The sequence below is a fragment of the Loxodonta africana genome, chromosome 3, assembly GCF_030014295.1.
Source record: "Loxodonta africana isolate mLoxAfr1 chromosome 3, mLoxAfr1.hap2, whole genome shotgun sequence".
In the NCBI taxonomy this organism is placed as follows: domain Eukaryota; kingdom Metazoa; phylum Chordata; class Mammalia; order Proboscidea; family Elephantidae; genus Loxodonta; species Loxodonta africana.
Window position 1 is genome coordinate 168,809,425 of NC_087344.1, and position 22,423 is coordinate 168,831,847.

The window sequence follows — 22,423 nt, forward strand, 5'->3', positions numbered from 1 at the left end:
GGACTCGGGACGGGGCAGAACTCGCTCCCCAGCCCCTCACCGCCCCTCCAGCTCTCCGGACACCCGAGCCCCGCTCCGCAGCCCTTTCGCTTCCAGCCCGCGGTAGGCGGTGCTACGCCTGTCCCTCTGTCTCCCTCGCGCAGGCCGCCGCGGGGCGAGCTCCTCCCCGAGCAGCGGCGGGAGCGGCCACGCCCTGCGCGCCCAGCTAGGTTCGGGTGGGGTCTCGGTCCTTTTCGCTGAGCGCGGAGCTGAGGCCTCGCCCCGGGCGGCGCCCCAAACGCTGTTCCGTCGCGGCCCTTCCCAGCCAGACCGGAGCCGTCGCGCGGGTCCTCGCAGTGACCGGGCCGCCCACGGCTCTTGCGCTCACTGCCAGGGCAGCGGCGCGCTCAGCCTCCGAGCTTCCCTCCCCTGGGCCGCCCCGCGCCTCCGCGACCATGCTGCGCTGGCTGCGGGGCTTCGCGCTGCCCGCGGCGGCCTGCCAGGAAGCGCAGCCGCCCACGCGCTACGAGACCCTCTTTCAGCAGCTGGACCGCAACCGGGACGGAGTGGTGGACATCCGCGAGCTGCAGGAGGGCCTCAAGAGCCTGGGCATCCCCCTGGGCCAGGACGCCGAGGAGGTGGGTCGCTGCCGGGGCGCGGGCCTGCGGTAGGCAGGGGTACGGAGACCGTGGGGACGCTCCTGGGACGTGGGGGGCGGCCGGAGGCTCTGCTAGGAGGAAGACGGAACTGCAGCTCCCAGCCCGCGGACGGAGAGCCAGGGTCAGACACTCGGGAATGGGGCGAGCGGCCAGTCACCCTTGCAGCACGGATGCAGGTCGGGATCAGAATGGCAATCGGTAGTTTTCCAAATAAAATTGATGAACACTCTGGCGCACGGGCACTGTTAAAATTTCATACCTTGTATCACAAACACTTTTGGGCTGAATCCGTCCCAGGTCCTTTACCTGCGTTTTGTGTTAATCGATCGTTAGCGCCCAGACTTACTTGGGTCCCAGGGTCTGCGGGAGGGCTCAAACTTTGTGCCCTTCTGAAGCTGCTTTGTTGCACCAGCTGCATTTATCTACAGTTTCAAAGACGAGCCTTTTTGAAAAACCAATCGTATATTTCCCCCAACTTCCTGTTGAGGAGAGGCAACATTCCATTCTTTCAGAAGTTGTTAAGGTATTGCCCTGAGTACATAAGTTGATCGGAAGGGTGACCCCTTGTGCTGAGCCATTTCAATTTATACATCCTATGAGTCATTTGAATTGTGTCCCTGAAGTTCAACCCCCTTAGCAGGGCGGGGATATTTGGAACCTGTCCAGTCCCACTGAATCGTAATACTGTGGCATTCCCTTGCCAAAGAGGGAAAGTGATTAGATAACTGACTGTAAGGCCCAACAACTGTTTTATAGTTATATTTAAAACAACTTTTTCAATATCATTAATAGTTACAGGCCTATTCAGTTTACGATTTTTGTTTTTCTTGAGTCACATTTAATAAGTTATAATTTTGGGGGAAACTTCATTTTGTCTAAGGCTTATAATATTTGCTTATGATTTTATGTAAGTTCCAGCTGATATTTCCGTTCCTGATATCTTTCTCTGTGTGTGTGTGTGTGTGTTTTTTTTCCCTCTTCAATCTTGCCAAAGAGTTGCCTATTTTGTTCATACTTTGAAAGAATCAGCTTTTGGTACTTTTTGCTGGCCATCTCTATTTTACTTCATTGATTTCTGCTTTCTTTGGGTTTACTCATTTGCGCTTTTTCTAATTTCTTGAGTTGAATGCTGTTATGGATTGAATTGTGTCTCCCCAAAATATGTGTTGTAAATCCTAGCCCCTATATAACAGTGGTTATAATCCCATTTGGGAATAAGTTTTCTTGGTTGTGTTGAGATGGTATTAGTGTAGGGTGTGTTTACAGTCACTCTCTTTTGAGATATAAAAGGAGCAGATTAATATAGCAGAGAGAAGGGAAGATTGATGCCATGCCACACAAAAATCAAGGAGCCAAGGAACAGAAGCTGAAGAGACAAGGACCTCCCCACAGAGCCAACAGAGAGAAGGCCTTTCCTTAGAGCCGGCACCCTGAATTCGAACTTCTAGCCTCCTAACTGTGAGAAAATAAATTTGTTTGTTAAACCCACCCACGTGTTGTGTTAGATAAGTAAGACAAATGTTTAACTCATTAATTTTGAGCTATAAACAAAAACAAACCCCCCCGCCCCGCCAAATCTGTTGGCACTGAGGCGATTCTAACTCATAGTGATGCTATAGGACAGAGTAGAACTGCCCCATAGGGTTTCCAAGGAGTGGCTAGCAGATTCCAACTGCTGATCTTTTTTAGCAGCTGAGCTCTTAACCACTGCGCCACCAGGGCTCCTTTAGATTATTATGATACTTCTATCCCTTTAATCACCTCTTCAGCTGCACCAGAGCCCTGGTGGCACAGTGGTTAAAGTGCTTGACTGCTAATGGAAAGGGTGACTGTTCCAACCTACTAGCCATGGGACAGAGATGTGGTAGTCTGCTTTTTCAAGATTTACAGACTTGGAAACCTTATAGGGCAGTTCTACTCAGTCCTTTAGGGTCACTATGAGTTGGTATTGACTCCACAGCAATGGCTTTGTTTTTTTTTGGTTTTTGATTTTAGTTGCATCCATAAGTTTTTATTTCGTTATTATTTAGTTCAAAGTGTTTGCTAATATGATTGACTGATGAGTTATGTAAATATCTGTTTTAAATTTCCAAATATATGTTTTTTGGTACGTTCTTTGAAAATATGAGTAAAATAGATGAGCCTCTGGTAAGATTGGTTAAGAAAAAGAGGGGAGAACTCAAAATCAGGAATAGAAATACTTCAGTTTTCCAAAATTTATATAAAAATAAATTATAATGCAAATTGTATAGAATTTTGTATGTAGAACAGTATGGCATATTTATACATATGTATATCTCATGCACAAACATAGGAGCCCTGGTTGCACAGTAGTTAAGAGCTTGGCTGTTAACCAAAAAGTCGGCAGTTCAAATCCACCAGCTGCTTTCTTGGAAATCCTGTGGGGCAGTTCATTTTTGTCCTGTAGGGCCACTAGGAGTTGGAATCGACTCGATGGCAATGGGCTTGGGATTTTTGTTTCTGTATACATGTACATAAAATATATTTTACACATACACACATATATACGCAAACACATGACTCCCTGTGCCCATACCAGACATTATTAACCCGATCCTAGCACTCTTTTTTGACTTGTACACTCTTCAATAAAAGGTTAGTAATGATTATTTCTGGGTGGTAGGAGTTAGATTACTTTTTTCTTCACAGTTTTTATATTATTTTCAGTTTTTAAAAATGAACACATACAATTTCTATAACTAGGGAAAAAATAAATGTATTTTGGAAAAAAAAGTTACTATGGGTTTCTGTGAAGCCTTTCTTGACTACCTTCTAAAGTAGTGATCACACCTTGCTGTGTGTAGACCCTTTGTCTCCCTCCAAAATATGTACTGTAAATCCTAATTCCTCTACCTGTGGTTTATGTTAATGAGGCAGTATTAGTGTAGGGTGTGTTTTAAGTCAGTCTCTTGAGGTATAAAGAGCAGATTAAGCAAGCACAAATGGAGGGGGAGATACACTCCACATGATCACCAGTCAGATTGGCCTGGGGGTGTTATAGTTTGAATTATGCCCCTCTCCTCAAAAAATTTGTGTTGTAAATCCTCATCTTTACACCCCTGGCTGTAATCTCATTTGGAATTGCGATTTCGTTGTTATGTTAATGAAACTATATAAGTGTAGGGTCTGTTTTAAGCCAGTCACTTTTGAGGAATACAAGAGATTAGGCACAGAAGAAAGCAAGCAGAGATGACAGGCCAGATCAGATGAAGATCACCAAGGAACCCAGGAACAGAAGCTGAAAAAAAACAAGGCCCTTCCCCCAGAGTGGACAGAGAGAGCCTTCCCCTAGAGCTGGCACCTGAATTTGAATGTCTAGTCTCCCACACTGTGAGAAAACAAATTTCTGTTCATTAAAGCCGAGCACTTGTGGAATTTCTGTTATAGCAGCGCAAGGTATTAAGACACTGCTGTTATGATTTTCATATGACATTTTTTATTTGCTGACTGGGCCCTCCTTATTTGATAGACCAAGCATCTTGAGGATGGGGCGTGTGTGGTGATTTTCATCTAATCAAAGAAATAAAAGAAAGATTTGAGGCTCTACTTTTAAATACTCTAGACAAGGCAGTGGCCCATTTGAAATAATTTTAAAAAGACAAAATTTAAATGTAAAGCAGTTGTTAGGGTTTCTATTTCTAGCGTATATAAAATAGGATAGGATAACCAAAAATTCTCCTTTTTCGAGATACCTAGAAATGATGGATAAAATATAGGTAAACATCTTTTTATGTGCATAGCTAAGCTTGTAGGAAAAATCCAGTCAGACGGCTCGGGTTTATCTTGGTTCTGCCACTTCCTGGTTAACTCTGGGCAATTTTCTTAACCTCTTGGCCTCAGTTTCCTCATCTAGAACAGAGAAAAAATGGTACTGCCTTAATGGCAACTAACAATGACAAACTCATAGGGTTTTTGTGAAGAAGAAACAAAATATACAAAGTACTTAGAATAATGAAACCAAAACCTGGTACCTTCGAGTTGATTCTGATTCATAGCAACCCTATAGGACAGAATACAACTGCTCAATAGGGTTTCCTAGGCTGTAATCTTTATGGAAGCAGACTGCCACATCTTTCTTCCATGGAGCAGCTGGCGGATTTGAACCACTTACCTTTCAGTTAGCAGCTGAGCTCTTAACCATTGTGCCACCAAGGATCCTTAGAATAATGCTTGATACTTAATAACCCCAAAAAACAAACCCCAGTTCTGACTCATAGCGACCCTGTAGAACAGAGTAGAACTGCCTCATAGAGTTTCCAAGGAGCACATGGTGGATCTGAACTGCCGACCTTTTGGTTTGCAGCCACCAGGGTTTCCTGATACTAAATAAGCAATCAGTAAACTATTAGCCATTAAATTGGCCGTTACTACTACTACAACTACTGCTGACAATGGGCGTTTCAAAATCTCCGTCTATGATTGTGGATTCGTCAACTTGTGTTTATAATTCTGTCAGTTATCTGCTTTTATTTTGAGACTATGCTGCAAGGTGTATCCAAGTTTAATGTTGTTCTGCTAAATTGCTCCTTTTATTATTATGTTTTTTTTTTTTTTTATCTACCTTTGTAGCATAATTCCCCTCATATTTTTCAAATGCCTGAATCATTACACCAGCCAAGGTGTTGCCCTCAACCAGGATGTTTTCCCAGGTCACCACTAGTGAAATCTTCAGCAGTTGGGCGTCCACCTTGGGCAGGGGATTATCCTTGCCCCACATCGCACTCAGGGTGGAGTTCTCTTTGCTTGTTGGGCATGGAGTGAGCCAGTCCCCAATCCCATGCTAGTGCTTCTTCTCTTGGATGACTACTGGTATCATCTGTGTCCATTTTGGTCCTCTGATGAGCAGACACCAAGGTGGGATTGGGTGTGCAAAAGATTTGCTGGGGGAAATGCCTGTGAAGGGTAAGGGAGAGGGAATAGGAGTAGGCAGAGAGAGTCTTCAGACCATGATGCAGGTTTGTTGTTAGTTGCCTTGAGTTGGTTCTGATTCATGGTGATCCCATATGTGCAGGGTAAAAGTTCTCCGTAGGTTTTTAATGGTCGTGACCTTTCGTTAGCAGATCGCTGGGCCTGTCTTCTGAGGCATCCCTGGGTAGGTTTGAACTGCCAACCTTTCAGCTAGTAGTTGAGTGCTTAACAGTTTGGGCCAGCCAGGGACTCTTGATGCAAGTTTTTCACCTGTGAAAAGAGTACAAGAAGGAAGGATTGGTTTAGGAAGAACTTAAGACCAAAGCACAGTTCTGAGAAAATTTGAACTAAGCTAATGGTGACGCACTGAGGAAACATTGTCTGTTAGGGGGATCCTGCACTGGCTGCCTGGCACTGGTAGCCTGCTGTGCCTAGTTATTGGTTGGAGCAGCCTCAGGCAAGCGTGGACTTGGTGTGGGTGCTGCAGTGGGTCCAGAGGTGTGGTAGCGGTAGGCCGTCAGTCAGCTTTGCTCCTGAGGCAGGGTCTCCTGAAGGACAGTCTGAGCTGTGCAACTGCCTGGCCACCGTAGACCACTCCTTGTACTACATAGACCCACTTCATACAGATTTGGGAGTTCTCATGGGCCTGTCTTCTTGGGAGGAGACTTAGAAGAGGGAAGTCAGTGGGGTAAACTACAGTCCACATCACTTCAGTTGGTCACAACAGGTACTCAGCTAAATATCACCCAACCTTAGCTATCATCTCTGTGGGCCTTTGTGGCTTACCTGATGGTGTGACCCAGACCTTCATTCCTGAGGAGTCTGAGCTTCTCAGGCTGGTGTTGCTGCATGTGCCCATTCATAGTTATAGTTGGGCAAGGAGGTATTAGGAGGCATCCACATATTCTTTTTTGTCCCCATTGTATAAAAGCAGGAAACCCCAGAGGTGTAGTGGTTAAGTTCGAATCCACCAGGTGCTCCTTGGAAACTCTGTGGGGCAGTTCTACTCTGTCCTGTAGGGTCGCTATGAGTTGGAATTGACCCGACGGCACTGGGTTTGGTTTTTTTTTTTTTTAAAAGCAGCCCTACCTCTTTCTGATCAGAGTCAGTTATCCTTCCCAAGATGGTGACTCCTTGCCTGTTGGTCCCTAGGCAAAAGGAGTTCAAAGTGCTCAGATGGCAGCCATAGCTTGTAGTTCAATGAGACCCTTGCTGTATTCTCTGGCAAGAGTACATCCCATTTGGGGACTAGGACCTCTGAGCCTACACAGCCCAGAGTCGTGGAAACACGAAGCAAAAAGTCCCCCAGTGAGTAATTGTGAATAATGGTAAGTGGGGCCACTCCTGCTTCTGTCTCATGGTTCCTGGACCATATATTCTTCCTTTTGGGGCCACAGAGCCATACAGAGGTCTCTTAGTGCATATGCTGCATCATGAGGGTGGCATCTCATCTTTGCTGAATATTGTCTCCTAGGTGGTGCTTTGTGCTTTCAGTAGGTTGTTTCAGCATTCTGTGAGGCCAGCTGCCTCTGGGTGGTATAGTGTGTGATATGGCCAGTGGATTCCTTGTTCACGGGCCCACTCTGTACCTATTTTACTGTGAAGCAAATCCCCTGGCTAGATGCTCTATTATATGGGATTTCACTCCAGGGCATCAAGCATTCCATAGGCCTCCAGATAGTGGTGCAGGCTGTGGCTCTACAGCCAGGAAAGGGAAGCCTGTACCTGGAAAATGATAGGTGAGGATGAGCCATTGGCCCTTTGGCACAGAAGGGGCACATTGTAAATGACTTACCACCGAGTGGCCAGTTGGTAGCGTTGAGGAATTGTGCTGTGTCAGGGGCTCAGCATTGGTCTTTTCTGCTGACAGGTTGTACATTCACAGGCAACAGAGTTAGACTGACTTTTACAATTGAGGAACCATGCTGTTGGGCCCATGTGTAACCTCTATCCTGCTGTCACGGCCACCCCGTAGTTCTACAGTGGCCTGTGATAAATGCTGGTCAACCTCAACTGGCCAAGCCATTTTATCTATTTGGTTGTTTAGTGCTTCTTCTGTGGTGAATGTTTTCTGGTGGGAATTAATGTATGATACCAGAGTGTTTACCAATTGTGCCCACTCCCGTATATCTATCCATATGCCTCTACCCTAGACCTCCTCTTCTCTGATCTTCCAGTCCTTTTCAGCTGCACCCCTGACCAACTGGCCAGAACTTTGGGCACTGCTCAGTAATCCATACATATTCTTACCTTGGGCCATTTCTCTTTCCATACAAAGTGGATAACTGCCTACCGGCAAGACTTTCCTTCTCTACTGTCTTCAGTGTCCCTCCTAGATGTTGCTGTAATGAAGCTGCTTTCAGTTTTTGGATTGCAGCCACATACTGAGCCAACCTATCAGTAAACCAGGCTCTGGCTTTTTCCTCCTCATTCAATGGGATAGGGAAGGAATGATTGTACAGGAAAAGCCTTAGCCACAGTGTGGTTCTGTGAAAATCTCAGCCCAGCTGATGGGGAACTCCCTGAGCTGGTGTTATCCATGAAGGGATAGCATGTGCAGAAATATCCCAGCTCTAGTTCCCCACCATGCCCAGTCATTGGTTGGAAGCAGCCCAGCAGAAGCGTGGCCTTGGAGCTCACTGCAGTGCATCTGAGGGTGCCACGGCTAGAGGCGGCAGTCAGCCACGCTCCCCACAGCACGATCTTGTGAAAAAAGATCTGAGTGATACAACTACATGGTCTTCACTGTAAACAAAAACTCTTTGTAGTCCTCAATAGTTTTTAAGAGTTGTAAAGGGATGCTGAGACTAAAAAGTTTGAGAACCGCTGCTCTACATCCTTTTTTAATGGCTGCATGACATTTTGTTGTATGTTTGTATCCTAATTTATTTTACTTAGCCCTATTGATCATCATTTAGGTTATTGATAGTTTAAAAATGATTATAAATGACATTGTATTCATCTTTTTCTCATTTTGGTCCAATTATTTTCATAAGATAAATTCTGAGAAGCAGAAATTACTCAGTCTGAGGGTACACACGTTTTAAAATTGTATATGAAGTGCCTTCCGAGAACTTTGCGGTTGTTTTCATTCTCTGTTGAATGACAGTGCCTGCTTCTCCATGTCCCTGTCTGTACTGGATACCATCAATCTTTATAAATGCTCTCATTCTGAAAGTGAAATATGCTCTTGCGTGATTAATTTACATTTTAATAGTGACTGGTAAGGTTGAATATCTTAAACATTTTTTGTCTTTTTATACTTTTTTTAAATTAAATGCTTATATGTCTTTTATTCATTTTTAAGTTTGGGTTTTTGTCTTCTAAAAGTTTGTTTTATAGCTCCATAGACACTTCCAAACTCCCTGAGGGACTGAATTACTGGGCTGAGGGCTGTGGGGACCATGGTCTTGGAGGTACCTCTAGCTCAATTGGCATAACATAGTTTATAAAGAAAATGTTCTACATTCTACTCTAGTGAGTAGCATCTGGGGTCTGAAAAGCCTGTGAATGGCCATCTGATACACTCCACTGGTCTTACTCCTTTGGGGGCAAGGGAGAATGAAGAAAATTAAAGACACAAAGGAAAGATTAGTCCAAAGGACTAATGGACCACCTCTACCATGGCCTCCACCAGACTGAGTCCAGTACAACTAGATGGTGCCTGGCTACCACCACTAACTGCTCTGACAGGGATCACAACAGAGTGTCCTGGACAGAGCTGGAGAAAAATGTAGAACAAAATTCTAACAAACAAACAAACAAAAAAAGACCAGACTTACCGGCCTAACAGAGACTGGAGAAACCTGAGAGTATGGCCCCCCCAGACACCCTTTTAGCTCAGCAATGAAGTCACTCCTAAGGTTCGCCCTTCAGCGAAAAATTAGATAGGCCCATAAAACAAAATGAGACTAAAGGGGCACACCAGCCCAGGGACAAGGACTAGAAGGAGGAAGGGACAGGAAAGCTGGTAATAGGAAACCCAAGGTCGAGAGGGGAGAGTATTGACATCTCATGGGGTTATTAACCAATGTTATAAAACAATATGTGTACTAACTGTTTCATGGGAAGCTAGTTTGTTCTGTAAACCTTCATCTAAAGTACGATAAAAAGAAAAAATTTTGTAAGAGCGGCTTTTTTTTTTTTTTGGAATATCAAGGATATTTACCTTTTTCATGTGTTTTGTAAATATTTACCAGTTTGTTTTTCTAATTTACTGTGTTTCTGTCATTCAGAGGTAATTATTGCAATTTTTATGTATTTACTTTTATAAATATGGGTTTTGCCTTTATTTTAATGCTTAGAAAAGGCCTTCTTTTCCCTGGGATTATAAAACAGTTTATTCTTGCTTTCTTTTAGTACTTTTATGAAGAGAAGGCAGTATTTAAAGATAAGTCTTGAAGGCCCTAGTGGGGAAGTGCCTCTCCAACAGTGGCACCAGTATGTGCAAAATCCAGCATTGAATGCTCTGGTTGGTTTTAAATTGCATGGAAGGAAACTTGAAGAGGCAGGCTAGGGCCAGATCATAAAAGGCATTATGGCATCCTGGGTGGTTTAGAGTTGTATTTTAGGAAAGATAGGAGCCCTTGAAGGTACTTAAGAGAGGGACACAGGCAGATTTATGATTTAGGAAGATCAGGCTGGTGGCTTTGTGGAAAATAGATTGGAGGAAGAGGGGGCATTCAGCCAAGCCTGGGAAACAGTAGCTAATCAAATACTTGGAATTAGGATTATGGGGTCAATCTTTATGGGGCAAATTTAAGAGGCACAGAATAAAGATTCGCATAATGTCAAGTACTAGAAAGATTGTTTACTCAAATACCCAGAAATGAGAACTATAAGGTGACTCTTCAAGGGAAGGTTTCAAGATAAAAGTTTGCATTTAAAGTAGATAAATACTCAGCTTGAACTAAAATCTCTATAAATCTCCATCTGATTTGATCTCTCCATGTTTCAGAGCTTTTGTAATAAATTCAGCATTTAAAAGAGAGCAAATTCTGTTTAAGTTCCTTTAGGCCTTGATGGAAACACCATAGATTATGAGTACCAAACTAAACCAAACCTATTGCTGTCGAGTCAATTCCAACTCATAGCAACCCTATAGGACAGAGTAGAACTGCCCCATAGGGCTTTCAAAGAGTGGTTGGTGGATTCGAACTGCTGACTTTCTGGTTAGCAGGCAAATGCTTAACCAGTACGCCACCAGGGACTATGAGTAGAATGCAGAAAATTGGCATAAGGAATATAATAGCTAACGCTTACGGACTGTTCCAAAGTTATCCATAAAAGGGAAAAGACTTTAAATTCTGAAACAAAATTAAGAACCAGCTGGAAGTGAAATTGCTACAAGATCTCTCCTATGAGCTCTCTCTTCTATATATTTCCAAATATCCTTATTATGAAATTGGTGTTTCAGAAGAAAGAAAATTCAGATTAAGTTCTCCTAGGACTCCCAGAATGTAAGAATATGATGTGAGAGTAGAATGTAGTATGTGGTACAAGGAGATACAGTAGTTAACCATTACTAATTTCTCTATAACTATCTAATCCTATCTGCTTTTTAGAATATTCTGTTCTTTTTCTTTGTTTTCATCAAAAGCTACATTTGGACATTTGAAGAGATGCTGTTTGGGTGTCATTTGAGGTACTCTGATGAAAAAAATTAATCACAGTTCAGGACATTAAAGAGTGGAGAAAATAATCTACATTTTAATTTGCTGAAATGGAAATCATGAGGAAAATAAAATGATGGTGAAGAGTGAGCAGTTAGCTGGAAGCGTGCTTACTTTTATTCAACGTAGAACACTTCGGAACGCTGTAGAGCCAAAAAATAAAATCTGTTTGACTTTAGAATTAAGACAATAGAGTGAAAAAAAGGGATCTCACCCAATAGGATGTTACAGATATTTTCTCTTCCTTTTCTAGTCCTGGCATCATTTTAGTAGCACCTTTTTTGACAATATGTGGGGGGAAAAAAAAAAGGGCTAGTTTTGTAGAGTATGAAGGTATTCCTGTATTTAAGAAGATATTCCTGTATTCACTACTAGCTGATTTAACGAGTATATTCAGTTAGTCTGGGAAATTACAGGCAATTTCTAAAACTAAGCTTTTTTTTTTTGCCGTATTTTCACAGGTAACATTCTTGCCGTAACTTTTTTAGGAGAGATGTAGAATCGTAACAGGTATCCAGAACCCCAAACGCATTGTCACCGAGTCAATTTTGACTCATAGCGACCCTATAGGACAGAGTTGAACTGTCCCATAGGGTTTCCAAGGAGCAGCTGGTGGATTTGAACTGCAGACCTTTTGGTTAGCAGCCCAGCTCTTAACCACTGCACCACCAGGGCTCCTTATAAGGGTTATAACCAAAAAAAAACCAAAAAAACCCTGTCATTGTCGAGTCGATTCTGACTCATAGCAACCCTATAGGACAGAGTAGAACTGCCCCATAGAGTTTCCAAGGAGCACCTGGTGGATATAAACTGCCGACCTTTTGGTTAGCAGCCCTAACACTTGACCACTACACCACCAGAGTGATCCAAAATGAAAACCAAACCCAGTGCCGTCGAGTCAAGAATCGACTCATAGCGACGCTATAGGACACCGTAGAACTGCCCCCATAGAGTTTCCAAGGAGTGCCTGGTGGCTTTGAACTGCCGACCCTTTGGTTAGCAGCCGTAGCATTTAACCACTACGCCACCAGGGTTTCCACCAGGGTGATAGGACCTTTGAAACTGAGAGGATTACCTAGAACAAGAGTAGAACGGGCATGCTCAAAGAGTTCCATACTTCACGTGAATAGACCAGGTAACCCTGGCTAAGTCATTTAAGCCCTCAAGCTTTTGTTTTCTTATTCTTAATTGCAGATATCTTCCCTACCTCCTAGACAGAGCTCTTAACAAGATCAATATGACTAGATATAAAAGTTCATGTAAAAAACTGCAGACTGTGGTATCCCATGTACTAGATGACGAACTCCTTGAAGAGCCTGGGTTCCCATGGTTATCAAGTTCATGCTGAATGACCAGATGGCATCAGTGGAGTAGTTGGACTGGGTAACCTGACTTAAGGCTCTTCTTAGTCTCATTTTCTATGGTTTTTTAATTCTTTGTCTTTAAATTTACAACTACATAGGGAATAGAGTCCCATACAAAACCAGCAGCTTAGCAAATGTTTATTGCTTTAAATGGGATTAGTTTTCAAGCTTTACTCCATGAGATAATTTCTCTGTTAACAGGAAGGATTCACTCCATTACCATTTTAATTGTTGGAAACTTTATTACCAGAGGAAACAGGACATAGGAGTCATAGAGGTACATTTGGGGGCAAAACCACAGGGAGACTAAAAGAAAAACAATGGAATTCCAACTACATTCATGTCAAATGTTCTAAAATATGTAAAACCAGTGTCTTTTGTGTTTTTCCGATTTATATTCTAAAATCTGATGTGATCCTTTTTTTGATGTTCCTCATTTCTGAAGAAATGAAAGGAAAGGAGGAATTACTTAGCAAGGCACAAGATACCTTTCCATCTTTGTAGCATTTTGACCTTTTCAGTCACCTTCCCTGCACTCTATATTCCCTTACTGGTCCACAAACACATTTCCCCCTTTATTTTCTTCTCTCTGCCTGGGATTTCTTATTCCCCTTCTTCTGCCTCATAATAATAACTGTTCTTTAAGGCCTCAGCTCACATTTTACCCTAGCCAGTCAGATTATTTCTTTTATCAGTGTTCCAATGAATACATTTAGAAATAAAGAAGCTTCCACAAGACAACATTCCATAGGGGTGCTGCATAATTCCTTTTGACTACTCTGAGCTCAAAAAGTCTATACGAATTCATCAAGAGATCTGAATTTGATAGGATTTATAAAAACAACAGAAGAATTTGCTGAGAAAATTTGAAGCCTCAGTCTAAATGCAAACCATTGTATATTTGGTTTACTACATATTAACTGGTGCAGTGTGTATAGTGACTATTATTATGGGGTATGGCATTAGTTAAACCAGGGTTCAGGTATTGGTTTCACCATCACTAGACTTGTGTCCTTGGCCAAGTTAGTTAATGCTGCCCCCCCCCCGCAAAAAAAAAACCCTTGGCTGTTGAGTTGTCTATGACTCACAGCAACCCTGTAGGACAGAGTAGAACCGCCCCATAGGATTGCTGGTGGATTTGCACTGCTGACTTTTTGGTTAGCAGCCGAGTTCTTAACCACTGCGCCACCAGGGCTCCATTTTAATGTCCAGAAGCCTTAAATGTAAACTAGGAATAGTAAGAACTACCCATTTGCTTAGCATAGTGCTCAACATACATATTAAGTTCATGTAATTAATGTTTTTGAATAGTGCCGGATGCTGTTCCATGTATTTGGGATATAGTGGTGAACAAGACAGACAGGATCCCTAACTATTCTCAAAGTGTACCCTATAGTAGGTCTGTTGTGTTGGGTGGCTGGGTTGGGGGTTGTAAATAATAAGCAAAAATGAACTGAATTATTTCAAAAAGTGGAAAGAGCTGTTCAAAACAGGTACCTTTCAGTAGAGGAGACTGTCAGCTCTAGGGTCAGCTCTCTCCTATCAGTTCAGTAAAATGCTATTACTCTGCTTTCTTTGTCTCCTTGGCCATGGCTTCTGTCTTTGCTACCTGGTGCATAGACTCTGAGGCCGTGCTCTGCCTGGATGTCTTTTTTTTTTTTTTTTTGGACTCTTTGCCACTATTTGCACCCTCTGCAGTGCACAGGAAAGAACTCTTACTTTTGTGACACAGTTTACTCTTGATTGGGCCACAGCACACCTTGTGAAACAGCTTTAGACATTTGGCACAGCTCAGCAGCTCTAGAAGGAAGTGTCGATTGAGTGGCCTACAGTAGTGCTTATGAGTAACCATGATGCAGTCTCCTCCTGAAGGGAAACCCATGAGTGTTCCAAGGAGCTGCCATGGCTCTCTTTATTTTCCCAGTACTTGAGATGATGCCTGATATATAGAGCAAGAGCTAAACAGATAATGGTTGAATTAAATTTTCTTTATGAACTTTAATATTTAACTTTCTAAAAAGTAGTCCACATTTAGGAAAACAAATTACATAAACAGTAGAGTTTTTATTATGAAACTACACCTCCACATTTCCAGTGGAGCAGGATGAGTGACCATAGGTCTCTGTACAGGGAAGCCAGGGACCTCTGGGCTTCTGGAAGGTAGGAATTAAGAGATGCCACAGGCATTGTTTATGAGTGTCTCCCGACTTCTCTTTGAACCCCAGCTGACTTAATTTCTGCCCATTTCTGGATTTTCCTTGTCCTCCCAAATGTGCTGTTAAGAGCTATAAGGATAGAGCTGGGACCCTAGCGGTTATAGCAGCCTCACCCTGGGGCCACTAATAAGGAACTTGGGGGTGGGTGTGAGGTTGATCACAGAAAGAAAGGCCCACATGGGCAGATTTTCATGGTGGGGTGGGGTGGGGGGAATCTTCGCTACAATAATTTCCCAGTGCTGCCTCAACTTTAGAAGAGGCATTCTTAGAAAGGTGCGACTAAACAACTTTAAAAAATATTGGGGCCCCCCCACCCCAAGTCGTTTGATCCCACAATCCAAGTTCCAACACGCCCCTACCCACTTTTCTCTAAGAAGAAGCAATACTGTTAGAGATAGTATTGTGTTGAGACCTTTCGGGAAGTCCTTCCTGGAGTGAGAGTAAGAACAGGGCGTCTAACCTATTGACCTAGGCTAACGCCGAGACCCGCACTCCTCAGCTGCGGCCTCCACGCTGATTCGGCTCTGTCAGCTCCCACTGCGGCTCAGTTCCGGTTCGGCCCGCCCAGGCCCCTGCCGCGCGCTCTGCGTGAGCCGTTGTGAGAGGGTCATGCGCCCTCCCCTTCCTGCACCTTAACCTGTGGAGGCGCTTCGCTTTTGGAGTCTCCCAGGAGACCGCTTTCTTAAGTCTCTTTCAACTGACGTTCGGTGGGCGGAGATCCTCTTTGTCCCTCTCATTTCCACCCCCTGGGAGCTGCCGCGGGGACAACCCCTGCTGATGGGGACATCCATGATGGACAAGATGGACGGTGTCTACGAAGAACTCTGTTGGTACCTGGACCTCGATAACAATGGGACCGTGGACATCCATGAGCTTCAGGAAGGCCTGTGGGATCTTGGATGGTCTGTGACCCAGGAGAGAGGGAAGGTGGGCCTCAAAGGGGTTGAGGTCAGAGAGATGTTGGGGTTGGGAGCCCTGCAGAGGCCTTGGGCAGAGTGAAGCCATATTTACACGTAAAAAAAAAGAAAAAAAATTTTTTTTTTTTTTTAAGCTTAGCCTAGGCCCCAGTATAGTTTTCAGGTGGTTTTACTAACCTCTCTATTTAATAAGAATAACCCAACACAGCCAATACTTTTCTCAAGCATTTTTCTCAGGTTTTTCCCTGCCAATAATAAAACTTTCTACTTCTGATTGCTTTCAAGGTGTGAGCTGCAGCCTTTTTCCTTGGGGTCACTGGGAATGTGCCCACTTGTCATTAGTAGCCTAGATTGGCATCTGGGCCAAAGATGCTTCCTCCCCAGTTTGAGGAACTGGGATAATCACTTTATGTGTGTTTGGGAGGGGGATGGTAGGGGGAATTCCTCTAATGTTATATTTTGGTATCTGTTCCAGGAAGGGGGGTGGGGGCAGTCACTCTCAGTGGCTCGAATTCTTGTGATACTGTATTAACAGTGGTTTCATCGTTGTTGTTGTTAGGTGCCGTCCAGCTGGTTCCGACTCATAGCGACCCTGTACACGACAGAACGAAACATTGCCAAGTCCTGCGCCATCCTTACAATCCTTGTTATGCTTGAGCTCATTGTTGCAGCCACTGTGTCAGTCCACCTCATTGAGGGTCTTCCTCTTTTCTGCTGACCCTGAACTCTGCCAAGCATGATGTCCTTCTCCAGGGAATGATCCCTCCTGACAACATGTCCAAAGTATGTAGGACGCAGCCTCACCATCCTTGCCTCTAAGGAGCATTCTGGCCGCACTTCTTCCAAGACAGATTTGTTCGTTCTTTTGGCAGTCTATGGTATATCCAATATTCTTTGCCAACACCACAATTCAAAGGCGTCAACTCTTCTTAGGTCTTCCTTATTCATTATCCAGCTTTCACATGCACATGATGTGATCGAAAATACCATGACTTGGGTCAGTCGCACCTTAGTCTTCAGGGTGACATCTTTGCTCTTCAACACTTTGAAGAGGTCCTTTGCAGCAGATCTGCCCAATTCAATGCATCTTTTGATTTCTTGACTGCTGCTTCCATGGCTGTTGATTGTGGATCCAGGTAAAATGAAATCCTTGACAACTTCAGTCTTTTCTCCGTTTATCATGATGTTGTTCTCCAGTTGTGAGAATTTTTATTTTCTTTATGTTGATGTGTAATCCATACTGAAGGCTGTGGTCTTTGATCTTCATTAGTAAGTGCTTCAAGTCCTCTTCACTTTCAGCAAGCAAGGTTGTGTCGTCTGCATAATGCAGGTTGTTAATGAGTTTTCCTCCAATCCTGATGGCCCGTTCTTCTTCGTATAGTCCAGCGTCTCGTATTATTTGTTCAGCATACAGATTAAATAGGTATGGTGAAAGAATACAACCCCGACGCACAGCTTTCCTGACTTTAAACCAATCAGTGTCCCCTTGTTCTGTCCGAGCAACTGCCTCTTGATCTATGTAAAGGTTCCTCACGAGCTCAATTAAGTGTTCTGGAATTCCCATTCTTCTCAGTGTTATCCATAGTTTATTATGATCCACACAGTCGAATGCCTTTGCACAGTCAATAAAACGCAGGTAAACATCCTTCTGGTATTCTCTGCCTGCAGCCAGGATCCATCTGACATCAGCAATGATATCCCTGGTTCCACGTCCTCTTCTGAATCTGGCCTGAATTTCTGGCAGTTCCCTGTCGATATACTGCTGCAGTCGTTTTTGAATGATCTTCAGCAAAATTTTGCTTGCGTGTGATATTAATGATATTGTTCTATAATTTCCACATTTGGTTGGATCACCTTTCTTGGGAATAGGCATAAATATGGATCTCTTCCAGTCAGTTGGCCAGGAAGCTGTCTTCCATATTTCTTGGCGTAGACGAGTGAGCACCTCCAGCGCCGCATCCATTTGTTGAAACATCTCAATTGATAGTCCATCAATTCCTGGAGCCTTGTTTTTCACCAATGCCTTCAGAACAACTTGGACTTCTTCCTTCAGTACCATCGGTTCCTGATCATATGCCACCTCTTGAAATGGTTAAACATCGACTAATTCTTTTTGGTATAATGACTGTATTTCTTCCAACTTCTTTTGATGCTTCCTGCGTCGTTTGATATTTTCCCCATGGAATCCTTCACTATTGCAACTCGAGGCTTGAATTTTTTCCTCAGTTCTTTCAGCTTGAGAGATGCCGAGTGTGTTCTTCCCTTTTGGTGTTCCATCTCCAGCTCCTTGCACATATCATTGTAATACTTTACTTTGTATTCTCAAGATGCTCTTTGAAATCTTCTGTTCAGTTCCTTTACTTCATCAATTCTTTCTTTTGCTTTAGCTGCTCGACACTCAAGAGCAAGTTTCAGAGTCTCCTTTGACATCCATCTTGGTCTTTTCTTTCTTTCCTGTCTTTCCAGTTACCTCTTCCTTTCTTCATGGATGATGTCCTTGATGTCATTCCACAACTCGTCTCGTCTTCTGTCACTAGCGTTCAGTGCGTCAAATCTATTCTTGAGATGGTCTCTAAATTCAGGTGGGATATACTCAAGGTCACATTTTGGCTCTTGTGGACTTGCTCTAATTTTCTTCAGTTTCAGCTTGAACTTGTATTGAGCAATTGATGGTCTGTTCCACAGTCGGCCCCTGGCCTTGTTCTGACTGATGATATTGAGCTTTTCCATCGTCTCTTTCCACTGATGTAGTCAATTTGATTTCTGTGTGTTCCATCTGGCGAGGTCCATGTGTATAGTTGCCGTTTATGTTGGTGAAAGAAGGTATTTGTGATGAAGAAGTCATTGGTCTTGCAAAATTCTATCATTTCATCTCCAGCATTGTTTCTATCAATCACCAAGGACATATTTTCCAACTACTGATCTTTCTTCGTTTCCAACTTTCACATTAAAATCACCAGTAATTATCAATGCATCTTGATTGCGTGTTTGATCAATTTCAGACTGCAGCAGCTGATAAAAATCTTCTATTTCTTCATCTTTGGCCCTAGTGGTTGGTGCATATATTTGAATAATAGTCGTATTAACTGGTCTTCCTTGTAGGCGTATGGATATTGTCCTATCACTTACAGCGTTGTACTTCAGGATAGATCTTGAAACGTTCTTTTCGACGATGAATGCAACACCATTCCTCTTCTAGTTGTCATTCCCAGCATAGTAGACTATATGATTGTCCGATTCAAAATGGCCAATACCAGTCCAGTTCAGCTCACACTAATGCCTAGGATATCGATGTTTATGAGTTCCATTTCATTTTTGACGATTTCCAATTTTTCTAGATTCATGCTTCTTACATTCTGGGTTCCAATTATTAATGGATGTTTGCAGGTATTTCTTCTCATTTTGAGTCACCACCTCAGCAAACGAAGGTCCCGAAAGCTTTACTCCATCCCCGTCATTAAGGTTGACTCTACTTTGAGGAGGCAGCTCTTCCCCAGTTGTCTTTTGAGTGCCTTCCAACCTGGGGGGCTCATCTTCCAGCACTATATCAACAATGTTCTGCTGCTATTCATAAGGTTTTCACTGGCAATATTATTCTTTTCAGAAGTAGACTGCTGGGTCCTTCTTCTTAGTCTGTCTTAGTCTGGAAGCTTAGCTGAAACCTGTCCACCATGGGTGACCTTGCTGGTATCTGAATACCAGTGGCATAGCTTCCAACATCACAGCAACACACAGGCCCGCACAGTACGACAAACTGACAAACACGTGGGGGGGGTTTCATTATAGCTTGGCTTAATTATGAGGTTTTTAAAGACCAAGCTTGGGCAGCAAGCGCTCAGCTCTCAGTAGGCTACATTATGGGCTCCTTCCTCAGTATGTAATGCCTCAGGCATATTTCTTTTCCAGCATTTTCAAGGTATTTTCTATTTGGAAATTGTTATTGTGTATAATTATTGTTTTCCAAATACATTCTCTTCTTGGGTGTTTGACCCTTTAGACTGGAAAACCCATCACAGAAAGAACTGTCTAGTTCATTTCAGATAATTGGTACATGCATATGCAAAAAATTGCTGGCTGAGTTCTGCCATGTTAAAATTTAGTAAAACTCTTCCTATATTTCTTGACATAGGAGAAGAATCATTCGGTAATACTATGCTACTAACTAGCCGTGTGAACTTTGGGAGTCTTTTTTTTTTTTTATTTTTAAACATCCATTCAGTCATTGACCAGTTTTATTTTGAGTACATTCTGTAAGCCAGGCACTGCGTCCTGGTTTCCTCATCTGTAATACCAGAGAGCTAGACTGGATGCGGAAACCCTGGTGGCATAGTGGTTAGGTGCTACAGCTGCTAACCAAGAGGTCGGCGGTTTGAATCCGCCAGGCGTTCCTTGGAAACTTTATGGGGCAGTTCTGCTCTGTCCTGTAGGGTCGCTATGAGTCAGAATTGACTCAGTGGCAGTGGGTTGGGTTTAGGACTGGATGCTGCCTATGGGCCAGTCCAGTACAAAATATTATGACTCTTCAGTTCACTTGTGTTTTTTAGTTCCTAAAAATAGCTGAAGTGTATTCCCTTTTAAGATCAAAACCTCCTTCATATTTGTTTAAAGCCACTCAGTATTTAGATTTACAGGTGTGATTTGTATTTGTTTGATACACTAAGCCTTTCATGAGAAGTTATGGTTTATGACATAAACAAATTCAGTCCTTTGAAACACATGTCTTCTTTGTCAAATTTGGTTCAAATCTCTGTCTCGTTTTTGGTGAGAGATGATGTGAGCCATATACAGACTTTGTGTACATAGTGGTGACTCATAGGAGCTCAAAACCTTTTCAAAACCTAGGAGGGTACCCCCAGAAGGCTCTGCACCAACCACGCTGAACATTCTATTTCAGGGGCACAGTGTTGTGACTTTTCCTCAGGCGACAGAGACGTCCTTAGGAAATTCTGACGCAAGGTCTTTTTCTACATGTCTCCAGCTTTCCTACTAGAGAGTTCATTCATGTAGACTGAGCATTCAATGAATTAAAAAACAAAAACAAATACAAATGGTACTTGTATTATGTAGTGTTAAAATAGAAGAGATAATAATTTTTATTTTGATAACTGTCTAGTTGGCATTTGAATAATATTTTATATTGTTTTGTTTTTTCTTGTGAAAGGAATACACAGTAAAATTCAAAAGGGAAACCCTAGTCTTTCACATTATTGTGAATTGGAGTCATTAGACAATTGTAACTTTGGGAGTCTAGATTTACCTTAAGAAAGGGTGTAGAAATATGGGTAAAAAAGTTGAGCTGGTCAGAGATAGGGTTAGGGATGTCCTTTGGTAATTTCCAAAATGGTACCTGTTCACTGATATTTCTGCTGACCAAAATATAAACTTTTTAGGTGTACTTCATTAGACAAATGGAGCCCCAGAATGCTGCGATCTTTTCTTTTGGGTTATACTAGTATGTTATGCAAATATGTTTTAAATGATCAGGACATAATTTGCAGATGAAAATCATCCTCAATCTAATTTGTAAAAGCAATTAAGTAGCAATAATTATTTTTCAGTGATACCATGGAGCCCTGGTGGCACAGTGGTTAAGAACTTGGTTGCTAAGCAAAAGGTCGTCAGTTGGAATCCATCCACTGCTCCTTGGAAACCCTATGGGACAGTTCTCTGTCCTGTAGGGTCGCCGTGAGTGGGAATCAACTCGAAAGCAGTGTGTTTGGTTTTTTGGTTTTAGAGGTTGCAGGTAAGATAATCCTACTCAAACTAATTTAAATATAATAGGCTAGAATTCTTTATTAAAAACAAAGAGTTCCCAACAAGGTCATTCTAACTCGTGGTGACTCCATGCGTGTCAGTGGGATTGTGCTCCGTGGGGTTTTCAGTGGCCGATTTTTTGGAAGTAGATCACCAGGCCTTTCTTCTGAGGTCCTTCTGGATGGACTTGAACCTCTAGCCTTTCAATTAGCAGCTGAGCATATTAACTGTTTGCACCACCCAGGGACTCCAGGAATTCTTTATAAGATACCCTTTGTCAGACTAAGGAAGGATTCTTTATTCCTAGTTGGCTTAGAGTTTTTAATCATGAATGGTGTTGAATTTCAGCAGGCGTTTTTCTGCATTTCTTAAGTTGATCATGTGCCCTTCCTCATTTATTCTGTTAATGTGGTAGATTACAGGATTAAAAAAGAAATGTTAACCCAATCTGGCATTACTAGAATACACTTATCTTGCTTATAATGTATTATCCATTTTATATATTGTTGTATTTGATTTTCTAACGTTATTAGGATTTTTGCATCTGTATTCACAAGGGACATTGCTTGTTGTTTTATTTTGTGATGTCCCTGTTAGGCTTTGGTACCAAGGGACTGCCCACCCATAAAATGGGCTGGGAGGCGTTCCTGTCTTCTCTATTCTGTAGAAATTTGGTGTTCTTTCTTTCGCAGAGGTTTGATAGATGTTACCATTAAAGCCATCTGGGCCTGGATTTTTCTTAATGGGAACATTTTAAAATTATGGATTCGATTTCTTTAATACTTGTAGAACTACTCAGATTTTCTAGTTTAGCTTCTGCCGGTTTTTGATAAGTTCTCTTTTTCTAAACATTTGTCCGTTTTATCTCGATTTTCATATTTATTGATATAAAGTGGTTCATAATATTTTATTGTCTGTAGTGTCTAGAGATTT

At 42.6% G+C, this 22,423-nt stretch overlaps 1 protein-coding gene across 3 annotated transcripts in view; it reads left to right on the forward strand.

Moving 5' to 3' along the window:
- Positions 1-282: 282 nt before the first annotated feature.
- The window catches only part of LOC100663034 (mitochondrial adenyl nucleotide antiporter SLC25A24), a 59,115-nt gene continuing 36,974 nt past the window's right edge, over positions 283-22,423 (forward strand). Inside the window, exon 1 of one of the 3 annotated variants that reach the window (XM_003409532.4) lies at positions 283-617. In XM_003409532.4, coding sequence (XP_003409580.1) covers positions 435-617 — 183 coding nt within the window. In that variant the 5' untranslated portion in view covers positions 283-434. Of the gene's footprint in view, positions 618-667; positions 2,097-15,605; positions 15,747-22,423 lie in introns of those variants that run through there. The other 2 variants (XM_064282473.1, XM_064282474.1) reach the window with 2 other exon arrangements.